Source organism: Buteo buteo, chromosome 19 (assembly GCF_964188355.1).
Source record: "Buteo buteo chromosome 19, bButBut1.hap1.1, whole genome shotgun sequence".
NCBI classification, from domain to species: domain Eukaryota; kingdom Metazoa; phylum Chordata; class Aves; order Accipitriformes; family Accipitridae; genus Buteo; species Buteo buteo.
The window spans coordinates 6277694-6303679 of record NC_134189.1 but is presented as its reverse complement, the minus strand read 5'-3'; the positions used below and the strand labels follow the sequence as shown (position 1 = coordinate 6303679).

General features: G+C 42.3%; 1 protein-coding gene across 4 annotated transcripts; it reads right to left on the bottom strand.

Annotated features, from left to right (window-relative positions):
• Positions 1-3035: 3035 nt before the first annotated feature.
• Positions 3036-22678, bottom strand: NFYB (nuclear transcription factor Y subunit beta). Of its 4 annotated transcripts, none has more exons than XM_075050787.1 (7): positions 22550-22678; positions 12933-13026; positions 12291-12421; positions 10267-10464; positions 8113-8194; positions 4938-5017; positions 3036-4728 (listed from the first exon to the last, which is right to left on the bottom strand). In XM_075050787.1, the coding sequence occupies exons 2-7, from the start codon at positions 13024-13026 to the stop codon at positions 4696-4698; spliced, it is 618 nt and encodes a 205-aa protein (XP_074906888.1). In that variant the 5' UTR covers positions 22550-22678; the 3' UTR covers positions 3036-4695. The 4 variants fall into 4 exon arrangements, with proteins under 4 accessions (XP_074906888.1, XP_074906890.1, XP_074906892.1 ...); XM_075050789.1 differs by having other exon boundaries at positions 22522-22662; XM_075050791.1 differs by lacking the exon at positions 22550-22678 and adding an exon at positions 21160-21360.
• Between the last annotated feature and the right edge of the window lie 3308 nt (positions 22679-25986).

Below are 25986 nucleotides of genomic sequence, written 5' to 3'. Positions count from 1 at the left end.
TGCTGTAGTTGTCACTGGGCAAGCTGCAACCAGTGGCTAGCTCCATGCTCTACCCTCAGTTTGGGGAGACCTGTGTACTGAGGCTGGGCAAGGAACTGCCTTAGGTTGTAAACAACCCTTTTTTGTCCTTTTATTGTGCACACTGATAACAGTTTAGGGGCAGCGGGAAAGTGCTTTAGTCACCATTACCCCAATGGCAGGGGAGGACTCACGCTGCACCCAATGATTTCTGGAGAAAAGTGGTCTGCACCCCTGAAAAGGTCCAAAAACCTGGGCTGAATCTGACCAGGAGGAAATTGCTGCTAAATCTTTGTTTGCAATGTGCTGTTGTCGATGTGCCTTCTGGGCCTGAGCACTGAGCCATGTATTAACTGTGGTTTGTTAGCCAGAAACCAAACCCTTGCAGGCAGCTCTGTCCTAAAAGTCAGCTGCTGTCTCTAATACTGTACAGGCTGGGCCACATTAAGTATTAGGCACACTCAGATTAGATTAGCAGCCTGAAGGATGCTCCTCTGCCCAACAGATTTAAACCTTCAATAGTTTTCTTTCATACAAAAGCAAATCAGGTGCTGTTGCTCCCGATAAATGGATCCTCTGGCCCCGTGTGCTGCAATAAGATATTCCAGCAAATGACCCTGGCAATTTGCCTGGAAGATTTCCTAAACCAGTGTAGCTGACTCCCTCCAGGCTGCTGTGCACTGCCTCACCTCTCTCCCTGCCTCCACAGCCATACTTGGAGACTGCAATTTAATAAACTCAGCACAGCTGGCACCAATTTGGAAACCTTTGTGCATGGGGTAAACCACCCTCACTCCCAAGAGCATTTGGCCTTGGATGTCAGTGCAAGCTGAACTGGCACCGAGTTTCTAGAGAGCTTTCCATTAAATTTTTACAAACTGAGGGTCAGAGGTGATGTTGCCGTCCATTATCATGCCAATTTCACAAATCAATAGGTAAACAGATCGATATTCAGTTGCTTAAGTATAATTTTTTCAGCCTTTTAAAGGGTGAAAGTGTGAATGATTATGCCAGAACACCATCTCATTTTCAAAGAGGAGACATTAGTCCATGTTTTCAACTAGGTACATGTCTTAAAGTGTACCACAGCCAAAAGGCATCCTTTCACCACTGCTCTTTTCACCAAACTAACCTGAAACAGGAATATAAGAGTAACCATTCTCCACATTATCAATGTTTAACTTCTTCCTGTAGAACTGCTTGGGCCCTATATAAAATATAGTTTCCCTATAGCATTATTCATCTTAGAATCTATGTACAGGTGGTTTTTTTTCATCTCTAAACAGAAGAAAATTCAGTTCAACTTAAGTGAAAAGCTTCCTTTCTTCTACTTAGTACAAATCAAAACTGAAAAAAGTCTAGCCTGCACCATTTGGGAATGCAGTGACTTAAAAGCAAGTTGTCTTATCACTGTAAATATAACTGAAGCAGCAAGTCTACGTGACTTAGCTAGAGCATTAATCACATTCAAGGCTCTGCAAAATGAAGAATTGTATAGCTATAAGCAAGGCTACTGCCAGCTCTTATCATGACAGCAAGGTGCTGGGGAAAATACTAGCCCTTGGCTTTGCCCTTTGCTCTCCATGTTGCTTTGCATTGAGGAATCTCCTGTATGCGTGCAGTTGCCCATATGCTTCCTCTCCTGCCAAAGGCAAGAGAGAAATCACCTATCTATCATTACAACATGTTAATGAGCATCATCTTGAAACTCTGCGATAGGGACCATCTACTAATCTGACATGATGCACAGTGTATGCAGGGAGCAGTTCAAGGAAGACTGCTATTTAAAGTATAGCCCACATAATTCAGACTGATTTTCAGCTACAGGCAGATAAGCATGGGTCAGTAGATATTTAGGATGTACCGCCTCATGCCACAACTCTGTCTGTGTTCTGGCTACACCATCCAGCCATGTATTTTAGTGTTCAGTAGAGATCAGAACAGAGGAATAAATAAAATAGTAAAGATGCATACATACATCAACAAGACTGGTAAAGGCAGAGCCTCAGCTCCCATTAAGCCTGTAATGAAAATGAGATGTAAAAGAATGCCATCTAAATTAGCTTTTCTCAGAACTGCATTTTGACTAGAGATAACAGTGTTTCTGTGCTTTTAAAAGACACCATGAGCACTCTCTAAAGAAAGATCAGAAGGATCAAGTCACATAGAAATTCATTAAAAAAAATTAATGCAATAAAATTTGCTTGTGTCATGGAAAGACACCTAGAAAAGTCACTGTTCTTGGAAAAAGATCTTTGAACATCACTGCTATTTCCAGCAGCCTTCCTCCAAGTTTTTGCATAGGCTGCCACAGCTGTCTCAAGCTCAATCTGGGGCTTTGTTAGTTCAAACAAAACAGTCAGAGAACCAAACACAGCAGTTTTGTAGAAGCAGATGCGACACAGCAGGAATGGTCACTCTTGGTTTGGGTCTAAGCTACTTTTAAACTTTGAGTACTTACAAACAGAAACATGAAAACACATATCAGTTCTTAAACAAAAATTGAGACTCCACAGTGGTTGTGCTACTGCTAATATAAATTAGGCAAGTATTTCCTCAGACCACATTTTCTTCACCAGCACTAGATTACCCTGCAAACTTTATTAGGTGAATGGTTTCAGAGATCAAACAAAGTGTTGTACTATTACTTCTACACGTGTATTTTCAGGAAGTGAATGAGCAAGTTGGTTGCAGTTCTATTCCTGGAGTGAGGGCGAGGAGAAAGAAAAAGAAACACAAAGCAGTATCAGCTCCTTTGCTCACATGACAGTGTATAAACCACAAACTCCAAACACTTGAACCTAAACTCACAGAAGAGATGGCAGCCTGAAAAACGTAGCTAGTTTCAAGCAAATGTGACGGATGACCTCAGCCCCCTTTCTGCACATCCAACTGCCAAATCTCTCTTAGCTTCTCCTTAGCTGAGGCTACAGCTTTTTTCCATTGCGAATGTGGGAACATCAAGAACAGGGTATGACGGTCTGAAATAAATGGAATACAAACAGAAGGGGCTCGTGTAGGGACTGTGTTATTCATTTTTACATTTAATGAAAAACTCCATTTGTTCAGTCATAACTGCTGAAGAATGACAGACTGCCACAAAACCCAGAACATCCGTCCAGATACACTGGATCGCCTCCAGAGGCTCTGCCAGCATGATGCTGATTTGTAAGAAACACTGTTCAAATCTGTACATACATAAAATTTTTGTTTAGCAAAGAACTGGCTATTTCAGGTTTCTGGGATATCTTAGTTTAAGGTATTTTCCCAATATTAAATTGTTACTTTTTAAAAAAAAAAAAAAACAAAAAAACAAAACCAGCAAGAAATTATATGGCAACAGATTCAAGGTGTGGTTTGCTTAAATTAATGACAGGTATGTGGAAAGATAATTATTATATTACATTTCAGTCCACTGCAAACAGTAAAAATATCAAAGGTCCCAAAATTCAGTCTGAATAAGATATATTACTAAAACCACCACCCCCATCCTAACAGGCTAAGACATTGCATCTAACAAAATTACCCACCCGATTATTAAAGAAACAGCAATGTTACTAAGAACAGCTCACTAAATATACAGAACTACATTACCTAGGTAGAATTTATTGCAAAACCAGGAAAGAGACAGCAGACTAGAAGTCTGTCTTCCATTTCAGATTTGTATCACTCGTTCAAGTTTCACTTGCTCGCGCACACACACATACACACACACACGCAGCCTGTACACAGAAAGTCGCTAACACATTTGAGTTCCCACAGTCTCACAAGAAACCTTAAAACATTTCAGTAAAAAGTTAAAATGAGATCTTTTACCACAAGGACTATAAAATCCCCCCCACCCTCACTACCTTTGAATTTCTAAGTTTTGGATTCTAAAAACCATACATAAAAAGGAAGAGTTATTTCAGTAGCACAAAGACTACCTTAAATATATATCAAAGGAAGTCTAAGGAGAGTTAATGCAACCAAAAAAAAAAATTAAGACCTGCATCGCACACAGTCAGTGTTTTCAACACTGTTGATAAGCTCTAAATCTCTAAATGTAGTAGATCACTGGTTGTTTTTGATTAAATTTTAATTCTGAAGTTACATAAAAAAAACGAGTTGTAGCAGTTCTTTTGAACTGCTAGTTTCATGAGGAAAAAGTCCCTTTCAAAACTTCAATAAATATGCTGACATGTAAAGTTAGTTGAGGTTGTCATGCAAGACAAGTTACATAACCAAGACCAACTCAATCTTTATAATAAAGGCAACTTGCATTCAAAAATGAACTTTACCCTTACAATTTTATTCAAAGGGTAAACATGAATTAACCCAGCTGTTTACCTGAATTACAAAAGTAACATGATTCAATATGAAAATAAGAAACTGTCTACAAATCTCTGACAGTAATAAATTGCAATATACAATGCATACAGGAGTTATACAGAGCAACAAACTCTTGTACAAAACAAAAATACTTTAATACCTTTAAAATCCAATTTTTTTTTAAAATCATCATGAAAAAGATTTGAGTCAGAACTCACACCTCAATTAGTCAAGCTTCTGGTAGCTACATTACAGCTATTTAATATACAAAGAGATAAATCTCTTCACCAGTCATTAAAACTGCCTCTTCATTAGAGTTGCACAGCTTTTCCGTCTTGTGTTCCCAGATACAAAGTTTTCTTCAAATCATGAGAACTGGATTTGTTGAACACCAGAGATCTAGAGAAAGAAAATGCAAGGTTACATTCAAATGCACCTTTTCTGAAACTGCATCACAGCTAGCAGCCTTGAATTGTCAGTGTTGGAATGTCATGACAGCCACCGCCAAAGGACTACATAAAATTCGTTCTCATCATTCACAACAGGGCAGCTGAATTAGCGTTTGAATTTTAGCAGCAGAAGGGAGAGTAAGGGACGGGATACAGTACCTGTTGATATGATGTTGTGTAGACCATAACATTCTGCTGTTGGCCATCTGTAGTTATTAAGCCTGCTGGCAACTGGTTAGCTGAAAGAAAGAGCATTTTAAGAAAGTCAGACAGGAACTCCAGGGTACACAGAGCCTCGTTTGACATGTCTGTCACCATTAAATAACCTTTAATTGTGGTCCACTCCAGGACTCCAGAGCCATCCCTCTCCTGACAGCTACCATCCTACACTGCGTATAGACACACTTGTCACTGAGTGTTACAAGTAAGCAATTTTATTCCCATTAAGAAGAAACACTTAAGAAACAAAATTCAACTTAATTTTGCATCAGATAATCTAAAAGAAAGCGCACCTTGTTCTTCCCCTGTACATATCTGAAGCAGAACATACACAGCTGTACATGGCAAATGGAGCGGAGTTTTGCCAACCTGACCATTGAAAAAGCCATCTCCAGCATTCAATATCCCAAGAAACCTGGAGAATTCTGTTTGTTTAGACATAAGGTTAGCACTTGAGCGTACACATGTGTGAGGAACTCAATGAAATCGTTGCGCTGCTTTATAAAACAGGATCCATCAGGGACTCCATGATGTGGAAGCCCTGTGGAAGGCAGCAGAGATGAACAGAGACGGTCAATGACAAAAAAAAGGCACTGCCAGAGCCTGACGTTACACTGATTGACTTCAGCACGCCGTTCAGGATACACACAAGAGCTCTGAATTTCATGGAGGACAGAGGAGGCCAATGAGTGGAGTAAAAAGTACTTCTGAGATTTAGAGAGGGAGTGATGCTCTAAGATAAACCTTTACAATAATGTACGTTGAGCTCTGTGACATTCAGAGTAGCTATGTTACAACTGCTACTTGGAAGCAAAGCAGCCAAACTCTTAAGTTGTAAGTTAAGTCGCTGTAGCATAACAGTCTCCGCTAGGAGACAAACAATGGGGCTTTTTTGTTTCTGAAGGATGGCTGTTACTGTGTATAAATAAAATGTATAACCCATTAAAAAAAAATTCTGAAAACACAGTATAATCCTAACAGCTGTCATCTGAAAGCTGACACGTGGGGGTTTTTTAATTGGGTTTTTGGTTGGGTTAGTTCCCCCCCCCCCCCCCTTCATGGTACTAATTTTCAAATACTTAAGTTGCAAGTTAAGAGATGCATTAAGATCACAGTGAGAAGTGGGTCTGGCAGGTCCAAAATTTTACTGCCCTTTCATCGCATGTTCCACATCCAACACATTTTAATGCCAAGCCTCTGACCCAGCCCCGGCATTAGGCTAAGACAACGAGCTAAGGGTTATGCCACAGCAGCACAGCTATTAACTGCTACTCCTGCAGAAAGACCATCGTTCTGATTAGATCTATAGCTGCCCCTATGGAAAGAAATACCTGCAGCACTTGACACGATCAGTTATTTTACAGAAAAAACTTTTCCTCCTTCTTCTACTACTGCAACATCTCCTTTGCATCCTGCCGAGACTTAATATTCACTTCCAAAGTTGCTCTTTTCAAACTGCAGCAAATTAAGGCTTATTTCATCGAGCACCCTGAGGCTCCCAAGCCCGAGATACTTGAACAAGTGACTAGGAGCAGATATTCAACCTTCTGCTGTTTAACAGAGACAGTATCAAATTTGGGAAGGGGACAGAGAATCCACAGAGATAAGGGGATTTGTTTTTTCTGGTTTCCATTTTCTGGCAGGCATTGTATTCAGGCTAAGCAGAGCATGAGCATCCAGAGGAGAAACCCTTTGTGAATTTGACTCTTTGCCCATACAAAACAAGATGTTGGATGCAGACACAATCAGGAGTTTCCAACTGTATATTCTCCCTCAACTTTTGAGCTGCAGTTTACAGGCTTGAAATGCAAATCAGAATATACGCAAAATAAAGCTTTTGGAACAATTTCTATATATTGAATTGACAAGCTTCCAAGCTGGACAGACTCCCAACACCTGCAATCTAGAAACCATTAGCAACATACCCAAGGTAAGTAAGTTGGGCCTATAGTTGTGCTAGTGTCTTGCTACTTCTGAACCAACAGAGCTATTACATTTGAGTGAGTATGGATAAAAGTTTACTATTTGCATTGCCTGATCTTTAACTATAAAATTAAAATAGTCATATTAAAAAAAAAATAAATAAAGCTTTCTATAAGTCCCCTGCAATATTGAGGTTTAGATGCTTAATTTCCAGCCAGTTTTATGACCTTGTCTTCCAGGCTAGGAGAGACCCAAAGAGTCTCTGTACTGTTCTGTATAGCCAAAGTCATCATACTGGGAGCAAAGCGTGTTTCAGACCCCGAATAGGTCATTTCAGTCCTCAGGCTTTGAATTTTTGCTAGTTCAGTAGTTTACCAGTGATTTTAAACAGAAGACTTGGATACTTGAAAAACTAAATCTCGTCAGTAGATATGACTAGAGCTGCACCTCCTAATTCTTCTTTTATCAGCTTCAAGATTATCAGCCCATAATATTTAAAAGCTGAGGTGAAGACTGCATGCAAGAATCCAGCATCAACAAAACCAACACAAAGGCCCAACAACTGTCAGCCTTTAATTCACAGTATAAGGAAGAAAAACTACAGTGAATGCATACACTGCTGCTTGCCCTACACCTTTTAGTTGCCAATCTGTGCATTTTTTTGAATGTAAGAAATATTAAGTGCTTCAGAATTATATGAAGATGATGTTCTTCTCTGGCTCATTTCTCAAAGACGAGCTCCTCAAGTCATTGAGTTGAGTTTATTTTACTTGTTCCCCAACAGTCTTGCAAGTAGAACGAATGTGGCCTAATATGTAGCTACGGGGGGGGGGGGAGGGTAAGGAAAAAAGTTTGCACCTTTCATTACAATCTATGTTTAAGTGTAGAGAAAAATACTAGCACTAATGTATGCATTTAAAAATCTTCCACATTTGACATTAGCTATTACTAGAGTGTTATCGTTTATCATTATATTACCTCATTCTGACCATAAATTCTACTGACTGGGAGGAGTTTATCTGAGCAGAGGTTATCCTCCAGACATTTCAAATGAGAATCTCTATGGATCACAGGTGTAACATGTGGCCAGTCCAAGATGTATTCCTCAAGTTAAGAATTCTGATGTCTAAAGGAAGTGCTATTTTTAGAAAAGCCATAGTAGTAATATAATAAATTAAAAAGCATTACTTACTAAATGCTTCCTCTGTGAGCTCCTCACTTAGACCATCTCCAGTTGTAACTGTTCCCCCAATTCCCTTTTCTCCTTTCATTGCCTGGAGAGGAAAAGAAAAGAAAAAAAAAGAAAAGGAAGCATTTCTGTTAAAGTACAGTTGGTTTGAGATTGTTTCAAGACCCACGAGCTCTAGCCAAAGTTTAGAACTTGCAGAAGAGTCACTGTGCAGCATCTGAAGTTTGAAATCCAAGACGTGTAAAACTCGATGGGATTTAAGAACGTGCATAGTACAAGAATATGTGAAGGATGGTTTTCATCTTAGCCGTACTCCTTAGAAACAAAAACTCTGCAAACTGGGATTGTGTAATTCAATAAAGGCTTTCACCTTCTGCAAAAAGTCAAACATCTGCAGTAATCCCGAAGCAGCAGTTAAGAGTGTTTACAAGAAATCACAGAATCTCAGAACTACCGAGAATGTGCAACATTTGCTTACCAAATACACACAAGTGCCATCATCATACAGCTAAGAGTTGACATTTAAAACCAAGATATTGGATTTCTTTTCCCGCATCAAGGACTACAGCCAGAAAGGATATCAGCACAGAGAGCCAAGGCTCTCAGTCATCTGCATGCAGTTTTACAAGTATGAAGTTTGATGCTCTACACTATTACATAAGAACATGTAAGAAAATAAAATAGGTGTAAAAAGTATTCTCTGCAACTGTTTGATGTAGACTAAATACTAAGCTACAAAACAGAAATATTTCACTATATACAGTACCCTGAGGACAGAACTAGCTGGAATGGAGGTTTAAAACTGATGAGCAAAACCATCCAATCCCTCCAATTAAAACCCAATCCCACTACTCTACTACCACAGCATATGTATCTCCAAAAATGGTCACTTCAGAATGAAAGTAGCATAGACACACTTCAGACTTCTCCAGAAGTACTAAAACTAGTTAGGCACTACTTGCATTTTTAATTAAAGCACATACAGCAGTTTGACGGCACACGCAACTGCTACGCAGAACTCGAAAACGATGGCATACAGCAGTACTTCAACTTTTAGATTACACCTTCTGTTACTCATCACAGCAAATTACTTTCTGGGAAGGCGAAGCTTCAAGTGCTATCAGCAAATTAAATATCATTAGCGAATCTGACCCCATTAATTAAAATCTTAGGTTTACAGAACAAAGAAAGTCTGAAGAGCATCTCTATCTACAGCACTGCCAATTTAGACATACCCGCTTCACTCATGCCAGTAAAACCCAGTAGCCATACCAACAGAAGGATTAACATTAAAAAAAAAAATTTAAAAAAAAAATTGTTTTGAGTTTTTTTCCCAGGATTGCTTTAATCCTGAACAACTTCTTCATTCAGGACTATGAGGATGAGAAGTCACTGGATAAAAATACCTTTGATTTGTCTGGTTAAATCTGGTATTCTGAGGTAAAAGAACACCAAACTAAAGAAGCAAGCAAGCATAAGTCTCTTCGGTCTTCAGACAGATAGAGCAGACCAGAACAAAAAACCCAAGCAGAAGCAACTTGTTTTTCAAAAAGTTTAAACTACTGAACGGAAAAAAAAAAGTCACTTTCTGCTACAGAAGGGATAAATTAAAATGCTTGGATCTCATACCTAGCATGTACTGTGCATCAAAAGCAAATTCAGAGACAGGGTAAAAAAAAAAAAAACAGATTAAAAAAAACAACATTGAAGCAGATAGGCTTCCATGTGAATCATTATTCTGACATGATAAAAACAACTTTTTCTTTTGCTCTTCTGAAGCCCAGACAAACAATAAGCATTAGGCTAGTTCCTCAGAGGATGCAGTCTAGTACAGTTTTATTGATTGAACCCAAAGATTGAATTAAGTATTCTTAATAGGCACCTTTAAAGAACAGAGTGATTTACTACCAGCAATATATTGGAGAATTTATTCAGTTGAAAGCTTTAACTACTTTGAATCAGCAAGTCTAATCAAAATGCTTACTTACTCTTTTTTCCTCTTTATATCCTCTGGAATGCTTTTAAACATTACATTAGTCCCTGACAATAGCTGTGAGATACTGTGCAAGTTATCCATTATACAATTACAATGACGGGGAGCTAAGGATAAACACAACCAGGTTAAATAAATGAGGAAATACTTAAGTAGATACCGACCTCTCTGAATTTTTGGAGGTATAACTTCAGAGGTTCAACATAGCTATCAAACCCTAAGGTAGACATGGCAAAGAGAATATCTTCTCCATTGATGGTCTTTCTTTTCTCTTGGTGACACCTCTCACTTGCTTCTGACGTTATAAAGCTGATGAATTCACTTACACACTCTTGCACACACTCCTTTGCATCCTTAGCAATCTAGTAAGGAAAAAGTATCATAAAATGATTAATCAAGACACAGGATTAAAAAAAAAACAACCAACCAAATAATACACTAGATAATAAAGGAAACATCGCAAAACCTGATGATAATAGCCATTTAGGCAACACCCATATATGAGGGAACCACTGGATGTCATCACTGCTCTATGTAAGCACAGCTGCAACACAATTTTAATCTAAGTTTTACTATTTCAAGCAGCACAGCAAACTGCCAGGATCTCCTGCAGTCATAACTATGTTCTGTACAAGCTTTTACATACGGATGCATCTCAGTATTGCTTACTTTGCTTACCTACACCTTCTCTTTAAACCTGTTCATTACAACGTCACAGCCCACTTCCATCTTCCTTTTAATAGACCCAGCAGTTCCAACCCCACTGTAGTACATTCCCACAAATTTGGCAACAAGTATTTTTATCCTGACCAGTTCACGGACTAAAATATACACCTAGCAGCAAGCCTCTCTTATTCTGGTGTAAATTTTCCAAATGAGAATTCAAACAAAGAAACATATGCCCCTGGCAAGAATGAAATAGGTAAATTTCATTATGGTTTTCAGCTGGACAAAAGTAAGTTACTTGACTTAAAATAACAGCAAGCATTACTCATTATTATTTGGGAAGCTGACAGGAGCCAACTGAAAGATTATAATAATTAAGATTCTTATTCTTCACATGAGAACAACCTGTTTGTATTTAAAAAAAAAAAAAGAAGCAGTAACTGTATGTAGAATCTTCACTAGTTCCTCTGGTATTTTCAGATACATAGGGTGAGATTTTCAGAAGTACTCATCAGCCAGCAGCTTCCCTTGCAGTTTTTCACAAAAACGTCCCTGATATTTCAAGATAGCTCAACATCCCATATGCTAAATTCTTGAGAAAAATCTCATCTTGATCACTAAAAATTTATGACAATATGGACTAGTGAAGAAATTTTCACAGCAAAGATATAAATGTAACACCCAGATCTTCAGAAAGCCCTGAACACTATGAAAGTACAAGCAGATGCAAGTAAATTATGTCTTGGTTCTATTTAGAGTGATCTCAAAAAAAGAAAAAAAAAAAAGACATCAGCTTTAGCTAGAGGAAATGTTACTGGGGCAGGAATTGTATTGGAATACAATAGAGGAACAACAAGTAATAGGAGCCCTGCAAAGGTTTTAGATAAACAAGTAGAACGGTCAAACACTTATACAATCACCAGCTCAGCAGAATGGATTAAAAAGTCTATTCTTAGAAGTAAGAAATAAAATAAATCTTTCAATATCTGGCCTTATCTGCTACATGGTATAAGGCAAACTTCTTGGGTCATTTTGGCATTTGGATATGTAAAGATTCCAGTGATGGAAGACTAACCATTCTCTTTCCTTCAGGATAAGGACTGGATTTTTATTTCATCCAAAATGGTTCACTTATTCCAAATTTTATGCACCTCAGTAAAAGCAGATTAAATTTTGTAAGAGAATTGCATAGAAAATATTCTTACTGATACGGGACTGTCACCAAGTCTGACCCGTTACAACAATTTCAGAGAACACATCTTGGAAAAAGAAAGCCCTGAAAGCCCTATGAAGAGCACTGTTCTGGATACTCTAATTACGGCAGTTACTAAAAGCCTTCAGAAACCTAAGAAAAATGGACTTGGTCTCAATCACCTCCTGCTCAGATTTTTTTTTTTTTCTTTTCTAAGGCTTTTCTCCAATAAACCAGGATCATTTGGAAAAATATATTGTTCTACCAGCTCAAGTTCACTCAGAGGAAGGAATAAAACTCATTAACACATTTACCAGACAAGGGTATTACCTTTCCTGTTTGAGGTATGGCATTTTTCATTATCCTTGCCACATTTGCAATTGGAAGATATATATCTTGTTCTCTAAAACTCTCTTTTGAGCCATTTGTATCTTCGTGATCATTCATGCTGTCCTCCGTGTCTAATGAAATAAAGAAAAATTAACAGAAAATGTATTTGATAGACAGCAGGCAATAATTAAGTCAGTTTAAAATCTTACACTGAAGGATGAAGACCTTTGAAAGCACAGTGTACTAACACTGTAGAAATAATTAAAAAAGAGATGCAACACCAGGGTACTTTTATGGTTGTTCGATACCATCTTTATCACATTATGCGCAGAAATGTACATGGCTGCTGAACACCAAGCATTCTTAATGTCATGTCAAAATACAAATTGTTTCCTAGAACATCAATTTTTTTTTGTCATCACCTCAAAGGTCTCTGTGTCAACATTGAAAAATCCAAGCCCCACCTTCAGACTGCAGAAAAAATGCTTTATACAGATGAGGCATTATGAATACAAATAATTGCAAATTCTTAGCTTGAGAGAAGATAGCAGAGAACTATACAAGAACTGGAAGGAAATATATATGTGTATATATATACACACACACACACACAGAAGTAGTATTTACTGTAACATTTCTTACCATCATGAGGCTGTATCACATAGTGACTGCCACCAATGTAATCTCCAGCAATTCCTAACTGAGAGGCATCCGTTGTGGAGCTATCACCATCCATCTACAACCAGAAGAAGGAAACCTTTCAGGTATGTTTGTTACACCATTAAGTGCAGCTATGGCTGACAAACAGCACTTTAATCAACTTAGAACTATGAGACCAATTTATACAAAGCATAAATATTTTGTCATTTGAGAACAGTATCCCTTCTCTCACTACTGAGCTTTACTGACAGCGGAAACAATGAAACTGTTTTGTGAAGCTTCCCCAAAAATTCAGCCGGAGGCACAGGCCGTGCACAGCAACATTTGGTTCACGCAGCACATATAAAGCAACCTTGTGTTGTTCCCGTGAAAGTCTGACCAGAACAGGTCAAGGCATCTATTTCTCTGAACAACCCTCGAAACCTACGCTCACTGAAGACTTTACCTACAGTTGTTACACAGAGCGCATCCTTCACTCATCATCACCCCCCGCCCAAACAGCTTTTGTCAAGCCCACCAACAAACTTCTCCCAGCCAGACCTCAGGACCAGTTCTGTATCCGCATCCTCACCCTCCCCGAGGCACCAGTCACTCCCAGCTGCCTTCCGAGTCCCGTTTTCCTTCGCTTTCCCTGGTCCTGCCCTGCCTCGCTCCTCTGGGCATCCTCCAGTGCTCCTCTCACAATGTTCCGACATGGTGGCCAACAAGAAGTCTTCTCCTTGAGGCTTTAGAGACAAGGTCACAGTTCAATAGGCAATTTGAATGCCAGGAGAAAGAGGGAAGCCAGAAGAGCCGGCATTTCCCTCCCCGGCTGGGGACCCTTGTCCCGGGAAGCAACCACCACGTTTCAGCTGGAGGAGTCTGGGAGATGCCTGCCTTCCCCCTTCCAAATGGGGCAAAACTACCAAGATCATCAGCAGCCATTTGCTGCTAATTCTCAACGTTTGCTAGGAAATCGACTTTGTGAACAAGCCAAGGGGTCTCGCAGTGCTGCTCCGAACGGAGGCTGTGCCCCAGAGGGTCCTCAGCAGCCTGCCGTCTCACTGCTCGGAGACATCGCACGTACCGCGCTTCCTCCTTCTGCGGAGGTGAGAGGCGAAGATGCCTCCTACGTCCCTTGGAGGTTCACATCTCTTTAGTGAGGACTTGCCACAACAGCAACAGAACACATCGCTGCCTTCTGCACCCACGTTTTGCCACCATACACAACACACAGACATATGTGCATTCTTGCAACAGCAAATGCTTTGGCCCATGTAACCTGTTACCATATTACATTTTGCCTTTTTACAGGAATAACTAATTTCCTTAAACACTGTCAGCAGGTGCTCAGTAAGAAAGCTTAGTCCTACCAAAAAAAAAAAAAAAAAAAAATCACAGCAGACAACAGTTCCACTTTCAAAGGGGCTATTTTAGCAGTGCCAAATGTAAGTTTGAATTCAAGTTTCCAGCTTTTTAAAACTTTTGGACAATCCTGACTTTTTTCCAGTTGCAGGTGTCTTGAAAATTATTATTATTAAAAATAAGCTTTTGCAGAACATTGAGCTGCCATGCTTTTTCTCATGTAGGGTGGTATTTTTGCAGTCATGTGCTTTAATAAGGCTTCTTTTGGAGAGAGGAAACAATGCAAAAATTAGGGAGGGAGCAGGGGCTCCCAGCACATGCAAACTCTTTCAACACAGGCGCACAAATCCAAAGATATTTTTTAACACATTTAGATGCACAGCACCAGATTCACCTTTGCCCTGAATTTTCTTGGCTGTATTTAACATCAAACAACTCTGTTAGCATTTGCTTATCTACCCATTTGCTAGAAAATCAGCTCTTCCATTTCCATTCTACACTTCATAATGTTCCTTCTCTGGACCAGCACTTCCCATCCTACCCTCTCCCCAGCCCAGCTGTTTCTGATGAGAGCAGCCAGCCTTACTGACAAGCTACACAGACAGCCCCATGGGAGGCAGAACCTGGCTCCATTCCGTCGCCGACCTACACCAGCTGTGCAGGTGCCCTGGTGTCCTTGGAAAACAAGCCCTGTCCCAAAGGGTTGCGTGGTCATTGCCGGTGAGACCATGCAGCTCGCTTCTTTACAGACCATTAGCCTGAAGAGGGAGGGAGAAGCAGTCTTGTGCTATTTTTATACCTACCCAGAAATATGAGCAACTTAACCTCTCTCTAATCTGCACTTTGCCTGTGGCCACAGGGCTGGGGTTTGCTTTCAAACCTTTAGGCAACGTCCAGTGCTACGCTTGGCCACAGATGCACAAGTAACCCGAGAGCTGCTCACATTCAAGGCAATACTACAACAGCTGGATGTAGCCTTAGGAGCTGCTTAAGAGAAAAAAAAAAACCCCACTCTTCCACCTCTTCCTCATTGTACAGAATACACAGTCCTTTTTTAAAGCACTTCTGGTCCCTTTTAATGGGCTTTTGTAAAACAGTTTCACTTCTTACACAGCAGCTCTGCCCAAAGGAAGGGTAGCATTTTAGGCATTAGCTTTCCATGTGCCAACTTCCATGTAAATTCACTTTGTCTGCATTTTGCAGACTCTTTGTTGGGAGATTTAACTTTGCTTTTCAATTTTCCAAAGGGTCTCCAGTTTGCTTACTCAGATCACTCAAATGACAATGCAAGGATATCACAATCCTGCAGGTCAAGACCACCAAAATCGACATCACCCATCATTGAGAGAGTTGTCTCTCTTTTCCTTCTGCAATTTGAAGCAATTAACATTCTGCAGTTTGGTAAAACCCAAAAGCTACCTCCAAAATTAAGTTAGGATTTCCTGGCAGTCTTGTCCTCAGTTTAGGCTCTCTGATCCCTACTAGAATTTAACTCAGAATTAGGGTCTCCACGAACTTTAAACGTTAAGTTTATTCAGCCCCAGTACTATTTTAAGTGCCTTGATGTTTCTTCCCCTCTCCTTTTCCAGTCCTCTCTGAAACATATCTTCTGAAACTTTCCTTTTTCCAGGTTTGCAATATTCTTCACATTTCTGCAGTGATGTGATAATTCACTGGTTTCTGCTCACCTGTCCTGCAGCCTACCCCATCTGAATCTTTATTGCCAAGACCCAGCAATATTATTTAAGAAATCATCTTACTTTCATTAGGTCAGCTCACCTTCAAAAGACAACTCCTGCTTGAATCTCTTTCAAACCTCTGCTGCATCTGTAGACAGTTTTGGCCATATTAGACTAATGCATCCGCAAGGTACTATTCTTTGCTTTTATTCTTTTCTGTGTGCACTTTTCCATATCTACTTACAGTATGTATTACTTCACCATTAGTGAGAATTTGAGTGGAAGCTTATCAACATGATGAATCTAAAATAGCAATTAGCAAAATTGACAGGAAAAGGCTTGCAAAAGAAAAAGGCAGATCAGTCTCAGATAAAGAAAACCGGCACTGACAGCTTAGCATCAACTGAAATTACTTCTGTGGGTATTACTTTAAGAAAGATTTTTAGCTGCCAGGACAACCTCGGGGCAGGGGATTACAGACAGCGTAACACCCTTCTGCATAACACTTAGCATAACCAGGTCCTAATCCAGGATCACAGGATAATTCAGGTTGGAAGGGGCCTCAGGAGGTCTCTAGCCCAACCCCTGCTCAAAGCAGGGTCAGCTCCAAGCTCAGAGCAGGTCGCCCAGGGCTTTATCAAGCCACATCTTGAAGACCTTCATGGACAGAGCCTGCCCAGCCACCCTGCGAGCCTCTTCCACAGCTTGGCTGGCCTCACGGTGAGAAAAGGAGCAGCATCTCTACGCACTACTTCAATCCAAGTAAGTCTGATGAAGAATTTCAGTCAGATTTGTCATTTAACTGAAATCTAGATCTAGGCATCTGAATATAGCAACTGTAATTAATATACCATCTAGTCACCCTACTAGTATTTCTTTGAGCCCAATGGATGACACAAACATGACCCTGCTGAAAAACGTGGCCACTGCTATTCCAGTCATCTCATAATGAACACAGTTAGACATTGAAGTATTATGGTTTTAATTTCAGATGTTCAAAACTTAAGTCAATCACCACATATCTGATTGCGAGCTCAGCACAAGCTCTGTAATACATACAACACAATGCTCAAAAAATGAGAAAAGACTGCTCTCAATACACTGTTGATAATTAATCCCCCCCTTTAAACAAACAAAAAAAACTAACAAAACAACAAATACACAACACAAACTAAACTTTCAGTGTCCCTGAAGTTACTCTAAAAAGGCAGCAGTCCAATGCAGCATAGAAACAACACCCTGCCTACAGTAAATACAGCAACTGGAGTCACTGGGAGACTAAAAGGACAAGAGTTCTTATGCTGGTACGTTTCGTAGGAAGAGCTACTTCTTTGGATGGAAGCAGATGCCAAATTTCATGAACAGGCAGAATCCTGGGACAACTAATCCTAAAAGGTTCAGATGGGTGAGAGCTTGTCTTATTTTGCTCTAGCCCCTGGAACTGTTACAACTTTCTTTAAAGTACCTATCTGGAGACTATGTATCCCATCTGCATGGCAGTTTCAGCATGCAGACACTATAATGTCTTTTTATACATTACAGTGTCCTCTATACCTGTGTGGCTAGGGAGGAGGGCTTCCAACACACTGGCCTAGTAGCACATACTGCACACATCTTCAAGAAGCACTTACTGCATGTTGTACATTATCCTTAGCCTTTAGTGCTAGGAAAACACTGAAGCTCCTCCATGCACGCATACACATATTGACTGAATCAAGACTTGAGAGCTAAGCATATCAGAAGTGACATGTCAGCCTCTGAAGTGACCATGCCACCATCTGATTTTTATCAACAACAAGGGAGAGAAACCCAAGTCAGTACAGGACACTCAACCCAAACATTCAGTGATACACTGCAAAAAGCATCTGAATACAGAGCAGCAGCACGAAGTTTTCTGCTGGTGGTTTTCTGTTTGGTTTTTTTTTTTTATTTTTAATGAAAAAGAATATTACTAGGAATATACAAATTAATGGATCCAGGGAAATTAACCCAAGAAATATGTTAAAAAGAACCATTTCAGATCAAGGGCATCAAAGAAAATTCAGTAATAAGATGGAAGTGAATGAACATACAGGTTTACACTGACATCTGGCAGAAAGTTTTCTGGAGGATGCTTAAAAATATATGCTCCTGTCAGCTGCCCACAACTCAGACTGTTCCTAGAATACATCTATACTGAATTAATAAAACCTCAGTATCTCAAAGCAAATCTTGCATCCTGTTTAATCTTAAGAGCTCTCTTAAGAGAGCAGTATCAGTGGCTCAGCTAAACGACAACTAAAGAAGAATGCAAGCCCTGACCTTTAAGCACCTAGGAGAGGGTCTAAAACTTAGATCAGTATAAAAGGCAAAAATAGAATCAAAGAAACAAGATTTTGTCTTCAGAATGGGGAAGTTATCTGGCAATGATTTGCAAAAGGGAAACCAAAGGCCTCTTGCAATTTAAGTACTACACATGGTATTTATCTACTCTGTCTCCCCAAACTGCTACCCTACAAGAGGGACAGCAGAAAATGATATGCAATGAACTGAAGCACTTGGTACACTTTCCACACAAAGCTGTCCCTGCCATAGAAGCAGGACAGAAATAACTAAAACTGTAGGTAGGAACCACACCAGTCATTTTAGATTAATTTTGCCACCACACCTTATCACAAGAGATGTAAAGCTGTAAAGCAGTAACAGCAGCTGCTGCTCCTAAACAGAAATACAGAAAGAATTTTTAATTGAAAATACATTTTTAATTTCCTTTTATTTTTCAATGACCTCTGGAGAACCTAATTTCCCACTGAATTTTCACGTGGCAGCAAAGCAGTGTCTCCTGCATCAAGAAACACCAACTGGTAGATGCACTCATGGGCCATCATTCCAGCAGATCCACAAAAATGTAAAGTTAAAACCCCTTAGCATGTGCCTAGAACACAAACAGATGCTGCACTGTCTCTCTCCATCTTGGGCTCCTCTAATCTCTCACATTTAGTGTTTTCCCCCACAACAGAATAACATTAGGAGAAGCAGACTGATGCTGAGAGGACCTGACAGCGTCACTAAGGCTCGTTAGCATCTAGGCTGTACCAGACTCCTTCCCTTGGACCACGGGGAAGAAACCTTTCCCTTATGAAATCCAAATAGCACCTTTTCACCTTCCCCGTCCACATACCATATTATCAACGTTATGGCTCATCTTAGGAGCCCTGATGTCACCAGCCACAAGTCCCCTCCAGAGGGATCCAGCTGTGCTAGAGTACGTGGTGGCTCCTTACTAGGCTGGCTAACTGTTCACAAGCATGGTTAGCTGCAATATATATGGGTGGACTAACAATGCATATATTTTTACATCAAGTAGGAGTGGATCAGTGATATGGAGCAAGCAGGAGAAATTCAGTTTCCATGCCTTCTCTTTTTTGGCAGTAAAAGAGAGAAGCTGGAGGGGAAAAAACCCGAGATGAACGGAGGCAGTTATGTTGCTTTTGCAGATGCTGGAAGAGGGCAGCAGTGCTGAACAGACCGCACCAGCACCTCCTTCCTCCTGCAACACTGACTGAAAGCCCCATATTACCTTTCCACATTAAGTTTTTTATGCTTTTCTAGCATTTTTTTGTTGTGAAAAACTAAGCTTATCTGTTTATTAAAGCAGCAGTCCACAAATCCTGCCTTTTTCAAGTTTGATAACATCTGTAAGTTGGTTATGCTTTTCCTTCATTGCAGTAGTACCTCAAGTGTGCCAAGAAGCAAGTAAGATTTTTACAAAGCTAGTTCAGACCAGGCCAGTATTTTCAGTCAAAATTATCAAATTTGCTGACACTTCCTTTTATTCTACCGATATTGTTTACACATTGTTTAGTATGTGTATATATAGAGTCATGTTTTGCACTTTTTACAAGCATCCTGCCAGTAAAACATCAATTTCCAAACACCATGTTTCTCTAAAGTACTATTGCAAAACTCAGTACTGAAAAGTCAAGTTTCTTCCTAAGCAACATTTTAAAGGTGAAGCGACACTAGAGATTTGCATTTGAAAGCACTAAAGGAAGAGTCTTGCAAGCCCTTTTTAAATGTTGACAAACAAGATAACTGACTTGAAAAGTTTCATAGTATGTTTCCTATCTTCACAGTATCTTCAACAATCTTTTTCATGCAATCGCTGTACACTGCCTCCCTTCATGTAATTATTACCACAAATAAGAGGTTATCTATTAACCTTTGAACTGCTGTAATTGTCAAATATTAAAGTCTAAAGAGTAACATCCAGTATTCTTGACTTCTTTCAAATATAATTTCATAGCTGTAAATGCTAGCAGCCAAGACCATATATAATCACCCGCTCAATGCAGTGTACAAGCAACTCATGCAGACCTCATAAATAACGATTCAGATTAAACCATCTTGGGTCTCCCAGAGAATTACAGATGGATCCTCCCTTAACATTATAACTATCACGCCATAGGCCACGCCACACAAGTAAATTAAAAAAAAAAAGTAATCACTAAGCGTATTGTTTAGGAACACTATGCTAACAATTATGCATACGCACCGTTTCTCCATTTCTGCAAGCCAATTAAAGCCAAGACTGTGAATAATGCCCAAAGCGGCTCCTTCCATTTTGCTTTTCACTACTTCGCCTGAGCTTCTTTTGAGAAAGCTGCAATTTTATTTTTTTTTAAATTGACAATAACTTCCATCTGTCAGTGAGACAGGGAAAGCTTACTACATGTAAGAGAGCCCATTCAAGGGCTGAAATCCAGATTTCTACATCCTTCACTGCCTAGAAATGTTCAGGTCATCAATTATTTTGCCCTCCCAAAAGCAATCCAAGAACACCAGGTAGCTTTTACATGACAACTCTTTGCAGAACAAAGTATTTTTGGTTAAGCCTTGAAGAAATTGGTAAAAACTAGAAGTTGACTGATTTTCTATTGCTGCAGGATTGCAGCAGGACCTAAGAAGGTTTCTTTAACTAGCGTATCTTAAGAGCTGCAGAAACATTACTAGAACACATGGATTTTTTTTTTATTTTCCAGTATGATTGCCTGCGACTAACCTACACGATATTCTTCAGGATCACCAACTACATAATTTCTGGATGGACCAGCGGCTGGCACACCCAGGTGTGCCCAAGAACGCTCGCCAAACACACAACAGCGTGTGCAGACACGGAGAACGGCAGAGTCCCGTCTCTCTCCTACCTGCCGTGTGTGTTAGGGACAAGCCGCCGATGCTGCTCGGCTGTGCCAGCCATCGATCTCACTTCGTGCCCTTCAATGATGCAACAGCAGCCAGCGCAGGGGCACGAGGGGGAAAACCTTCCTATCGACACAAACGGCCTCAAAGTCTTCCCCGCACCCGGCGTGCACCTGTCCCGTAGACACCTCGTCTATCGCGGCCCCTCGTCTTCACACTCAACACCATGGCGCATCCCCAGTTATTCAGCAACTTTATTGTTAACCACCTTGGCTGTGACTTCTGGCGGAAGGCAGCAGCCTCCCGTACCGGCGGAGGGGGGGGGAGCGGCCCTCCTGCAGACCACTGCCCGTTATTCCCTCCCCGAAACCGCCGTACCCGCACCGGGCTGGCACCCCGCATCCCGGGGCCTCGCCCTACACTCCTTATCCCTGCAAAAAAAACGCGGGCCGCCAGACCTTCAAGGAAATTTCGGTCTCGACAACAACGGCGGCAGCGGGGAGGCCGGGCCGCTCTCGCCCCGCTGCCCGGCTCCCGGCCCGGTGAGGGGCCGTGGGCGTGGTGGGGGCCCACGAAAAGCGCGGCGGGGCCCCGGCCCCTCTCTCCCGCGGCGAGGGGAGGGGGCTCGGCGGGCTGAGGCGCTGGCCGGGCAAAAAAACAAAAGAGAGCGGAGCCCCCTCCGCCCGCGAACGGCGACGCGCGGCCGCCACAAAGCCGCCCCCCCCCCACACACACCTCCCCGCCCGCCATGCCGCCGCCGGGAAGAGGGGGGGGCCCCGGGGCAGACCGAGCCGGGAGGGAAACCGCCGCCCAGGGGTCGCGGCAGCCGCCAGGCCGGCCCGGGGCGGGGGAGGTCGTACGCCCCGCCGCGACCTTAGCGGGCGGCTGAAGGGAGCCGGTGGCCGCGGCCCGGCCCGCGGCGGACACGGCTGCGGGGCAACCGCGCTCCCGTCCCCGCCTCCTACCCCCCCCCCCCCACACCCCCGCCGCCGCCGCTGCCGCCGCCTAGGCCACAAAATGGAGCCGGAGCCCGGGGCGGGGAGGGGGGGGGGGAAGCACCTCCTTGCGCCTGGCCCCGCAAAGAGAAGGGGGACACCGGCGGGGGCAGCCGCCCCACCACCCCTGCCAAGACCCCCCCCCACCGCCGCCGCCGCCTCCCCGCCCGTTCTCTCTCTCTCTCCGCTCCGCTCCCCCCGGCCGCGCGGCCCCCGCGTCTCCGGTCGCACAAAGAACCGAGCGGCCGGTAAGCGGGGCCCGGGGGCTGCCGCCCCCCACTTCCTGGTCCCCGCGGCGGCGGCGCGGCGGCAGCGCCGGGGCCCGGGGAGGGAGACGGACATTTCATTCGAGCCTGCAGTGGAACCGGTTACCAATCATTGGCCGGAGCCAGGCACAAACCTCCAGTGCGGCCCTGGTTGGCTCCCTCCGCAAATCGGCTGTTTGGTTGGACAGAAAATGGCTGCGAAGGAACCAGTCCCAGCGCGGAGCCCCGCTTCCCGCAGCCGGGCTGCCCTCCCTCCGCGCCGCCTCCCCGCCACGCGCGCCGGCTCTTCCCCTCAGCGCGCTCCCTCCCGCCGCTGCCGCCGCCCCGGCCCTGCCCGCCTGCTTTATACGGACGGAGGCGCCCGGGGTTGGGGGGCCCGCCGGGCCCGCCTTTCCCTCCCCTGTGGGGCGAAGGGGGTCCCGCGGCTGGGCTGAGGTAAAACCGCCTCGTCCGGGCGCGCCTGCAGCTTCCTTTGGCCTCTCCCGTGGGGTGCAGGGCTGGTGGTGGTCGTGTGGTGGGGTCGCTGACCCCGGGTCCCCCCCCGGGGCTGTGGAGAAGGAAACCCTGGGCGGTGGGGGACGAGGGAGAGGGTGGCCTTGCCGGCTGTGTGCCGCTGGCCTCGTCCCCGGCCTCTTCCCCCGATCGCTTCAGCGGCAGGGGTCTGCTGTCAGGAGGGCAGGCAGCGTTTTTATAGAGGGTCGAGGGGTTCCTCAGCTCTCTTCAAAGCTGCCCTTCGCCTGCGTCTAGGCTCATCGGTTGAGGAGAACGCGTTGCATCCCCCGGTGGCTTCTCACGTAGACTGAGAAAGAAGAGGCTGATGAAGAAGAGAACGTCAACGAAGGAGGAGAATGGCCCACGGGACCGAGGTCCCAACCAGACGTTTAGCGGAACAAAACCTTGGGCGAGAGGATCTGTGGTTCTGAGTTGCCCCTTCCCTCTTAGAGAAATAAAAGCTGGCTGCAAACCTGAAAGATCATTTCCCCCTGGTGATACGGGGCTTGAAGAGCACATTTTCCTTCCACTTTCAGGCTTTGTTCTGAAGAAATACGAGCTGCTAGGTGAAGATGGTAGTTGGACTGACTTCTCCACTGAGATTTATAAACCTCTCTTATGAAGCATTTATATGAAACACTTCATAATCCACCAATCCTGCCATTCACTAGAATCGGAGAGAGGGATTTTTCCTCTAGGTGAAGGCAGCCAAAGACATTCCACACATCTGCCATGAACACGTGTGTATGTGCAATCTCCACAATGGAGGTAACAAGAATAATTTTGTTTCGTGCAGTTCTTAATTACCTATAGTCATTCTTCATTACTTGAGAGTCTTAAGTATTTTACCTCAACTGGTGCGAAACTCATGTTTCACAATGGCCTCTGCTAGCATTCCTCTTCTGGTTAATACCTGATAAACACAGCACATTCCTCTCCTAGCTTTCTGCTAGCATTTGGATTTAAACAAAGCAAAACTCGATAAACCTTACACATTTCCACTGGGTTTCACACAACATTAGTTTCATATGTTTCAATACATGATAAAGAGTCAGTTTCACTCAAAATGTCCATGTATTTGGATTGGTTTGAGTTTAAACTGAAACATCAAATGAGACAAATTTTGCATGGCCTCAGGTTTCTACTGCAAATGCTATATGCAGCTTGATTCTGCCTGCTGGGTACCGTGAGCAGTAATTAGTTATTTTTTTGAAAATGCCCGGAAGATGTAATGCAAGAACATTGGCTAACTTTGGGACCTTAGGGAATGCATTTTCCCCTTTATCAATTTCATAGCTTGTGTTCACTAACTATAATACCATGACAATACACTATTCATCTTGCTGTGCAGTTTTAAGATCTTTGGGTGGATTCTGCCATCTCAGCCCAGAATTTCACAAGTGAGTAGAGGGATGAATGCTGACCAGTGTGCAGGTTCTTCAGGGCACGGAGCAGACAATGCCTTTTTTTTTTGAGTAGCTAGTAGATATTTTGAATCTATCCTTGAAACCATGGCCCTCAAATCTTTCTACTCCATATTTTTCAAACTTGGAACAAAAATATTAATTGTTTCTCCTGGGGTGCTTTTGCTGAGATTTACCAGTGTTGTATTGATAGAAAAACTACTTATCCACTTATTTTGCTCAACCCTTTTCTTTCAAATAGCATAGTGGGAGCAGTGTTCACTGTTACTGATGGCAGAACAGCACTCAGTGGTTAAACTTGTCAGCCAACTGAAGCCAGGGAATCCAAGCCAGCATTCCCCTTTACATACATTTTATCTTGTGTTCCTCCATTAGTAACAATTTCTGTCACATGTTTATCATGCAGTCTTTAATTGGTTTATTGTTTTATCCATATGCTAAGTACATTCTCAAGCTCCATATATTTGCAGCACTGTGTTCTATTCATACCGTATATCCTGAAAATATTGTGTATTTCCACATGTCTGATCTGCATCTTCCCTCTGTACAGTATCAGGGGTGTCTTGGTGAACCTTGATAAATCATCTAGTATAATGCTTGTTGCTTTGTTATCTAGCTGCTTATCAGTTACAGTCTCAAATTCCCTGTCATGTCATTTGGATTTTATATTCTCCAGGTTTGCATATAATTTCTCCAGTCTGCAATGTGTTCCTCATATTCTGTACCCAATCTCTGTATGCTCTTTTTCTATCAGCTCAAACTCCATCTATACAAAAAGAGGGGAAGAATGTTCAAGAGCAGGTGGAGTTAACTGTAGTAAGATGTAAGAGAGAGTTTTGTGAGGTTGTGATCTATTTGGTGAGGTTGTAATTTTGTGTCTGAAATTTTCAGTTATCTTCTGTTCTACTTAGTAGGTGTTAGCTAAGAAAGCTGTCAAAGGTGAGCAAGTATGCTTCTTCAAACCAGAACAGATATATCAGCCTGCTCCAAAATGTTCCTTACTTGTGGTCTAGAGCCTGTCATTTGGAAAAGTATGTGTTTGAAATAAGAAATTACAATTTTTGTAGAAATAGCACTGGATGGATGTTGTGGAGGATTCATCTGACATTCTCCAGAGTTCTCATTACTGTGAAATTCTGAGTGTAACAGACTGGAAATAGGTCTGTTGTCAAACTATGAACTTCATGGTGTTTCAGGAATTTATTTTCATTCTTAACAGTGATCTTTCTAATGTCCGTTATCTCTTTTTTTGTAGATTAGAGCATTCTTACTTGTATTAGACAATCCTAATTAAAAGATACTTGGAAGGTGCTACAGAGCCAGGCAATGCTATGTGAAAAAAGATTAAATGTGGAAATCCAGAAGAAATTATCTACAGGTAATTAACCAGGTCACAGTAGGATGAGATCAGATGGAATTAATTGAAGTTCAGGACATTTTTATTTTTCCAAGGATAAGTAGCTCTCGGTTGTTTTGAAAAATTCTTTAGCTACCCAGGTGTACCTTGCTTTTAGATAGTATTGCCCCTTCAACAGTAGAATTTCCGCTACACTTGGAAGGATCTAGGTGCTCAGGTGGCCTTCATGCTGTGTGGTCCCACAGCTCTGAAAAGGAGTCATGTTTAGGGTCTGTACTGTGACAGCATGCCTGAGAGG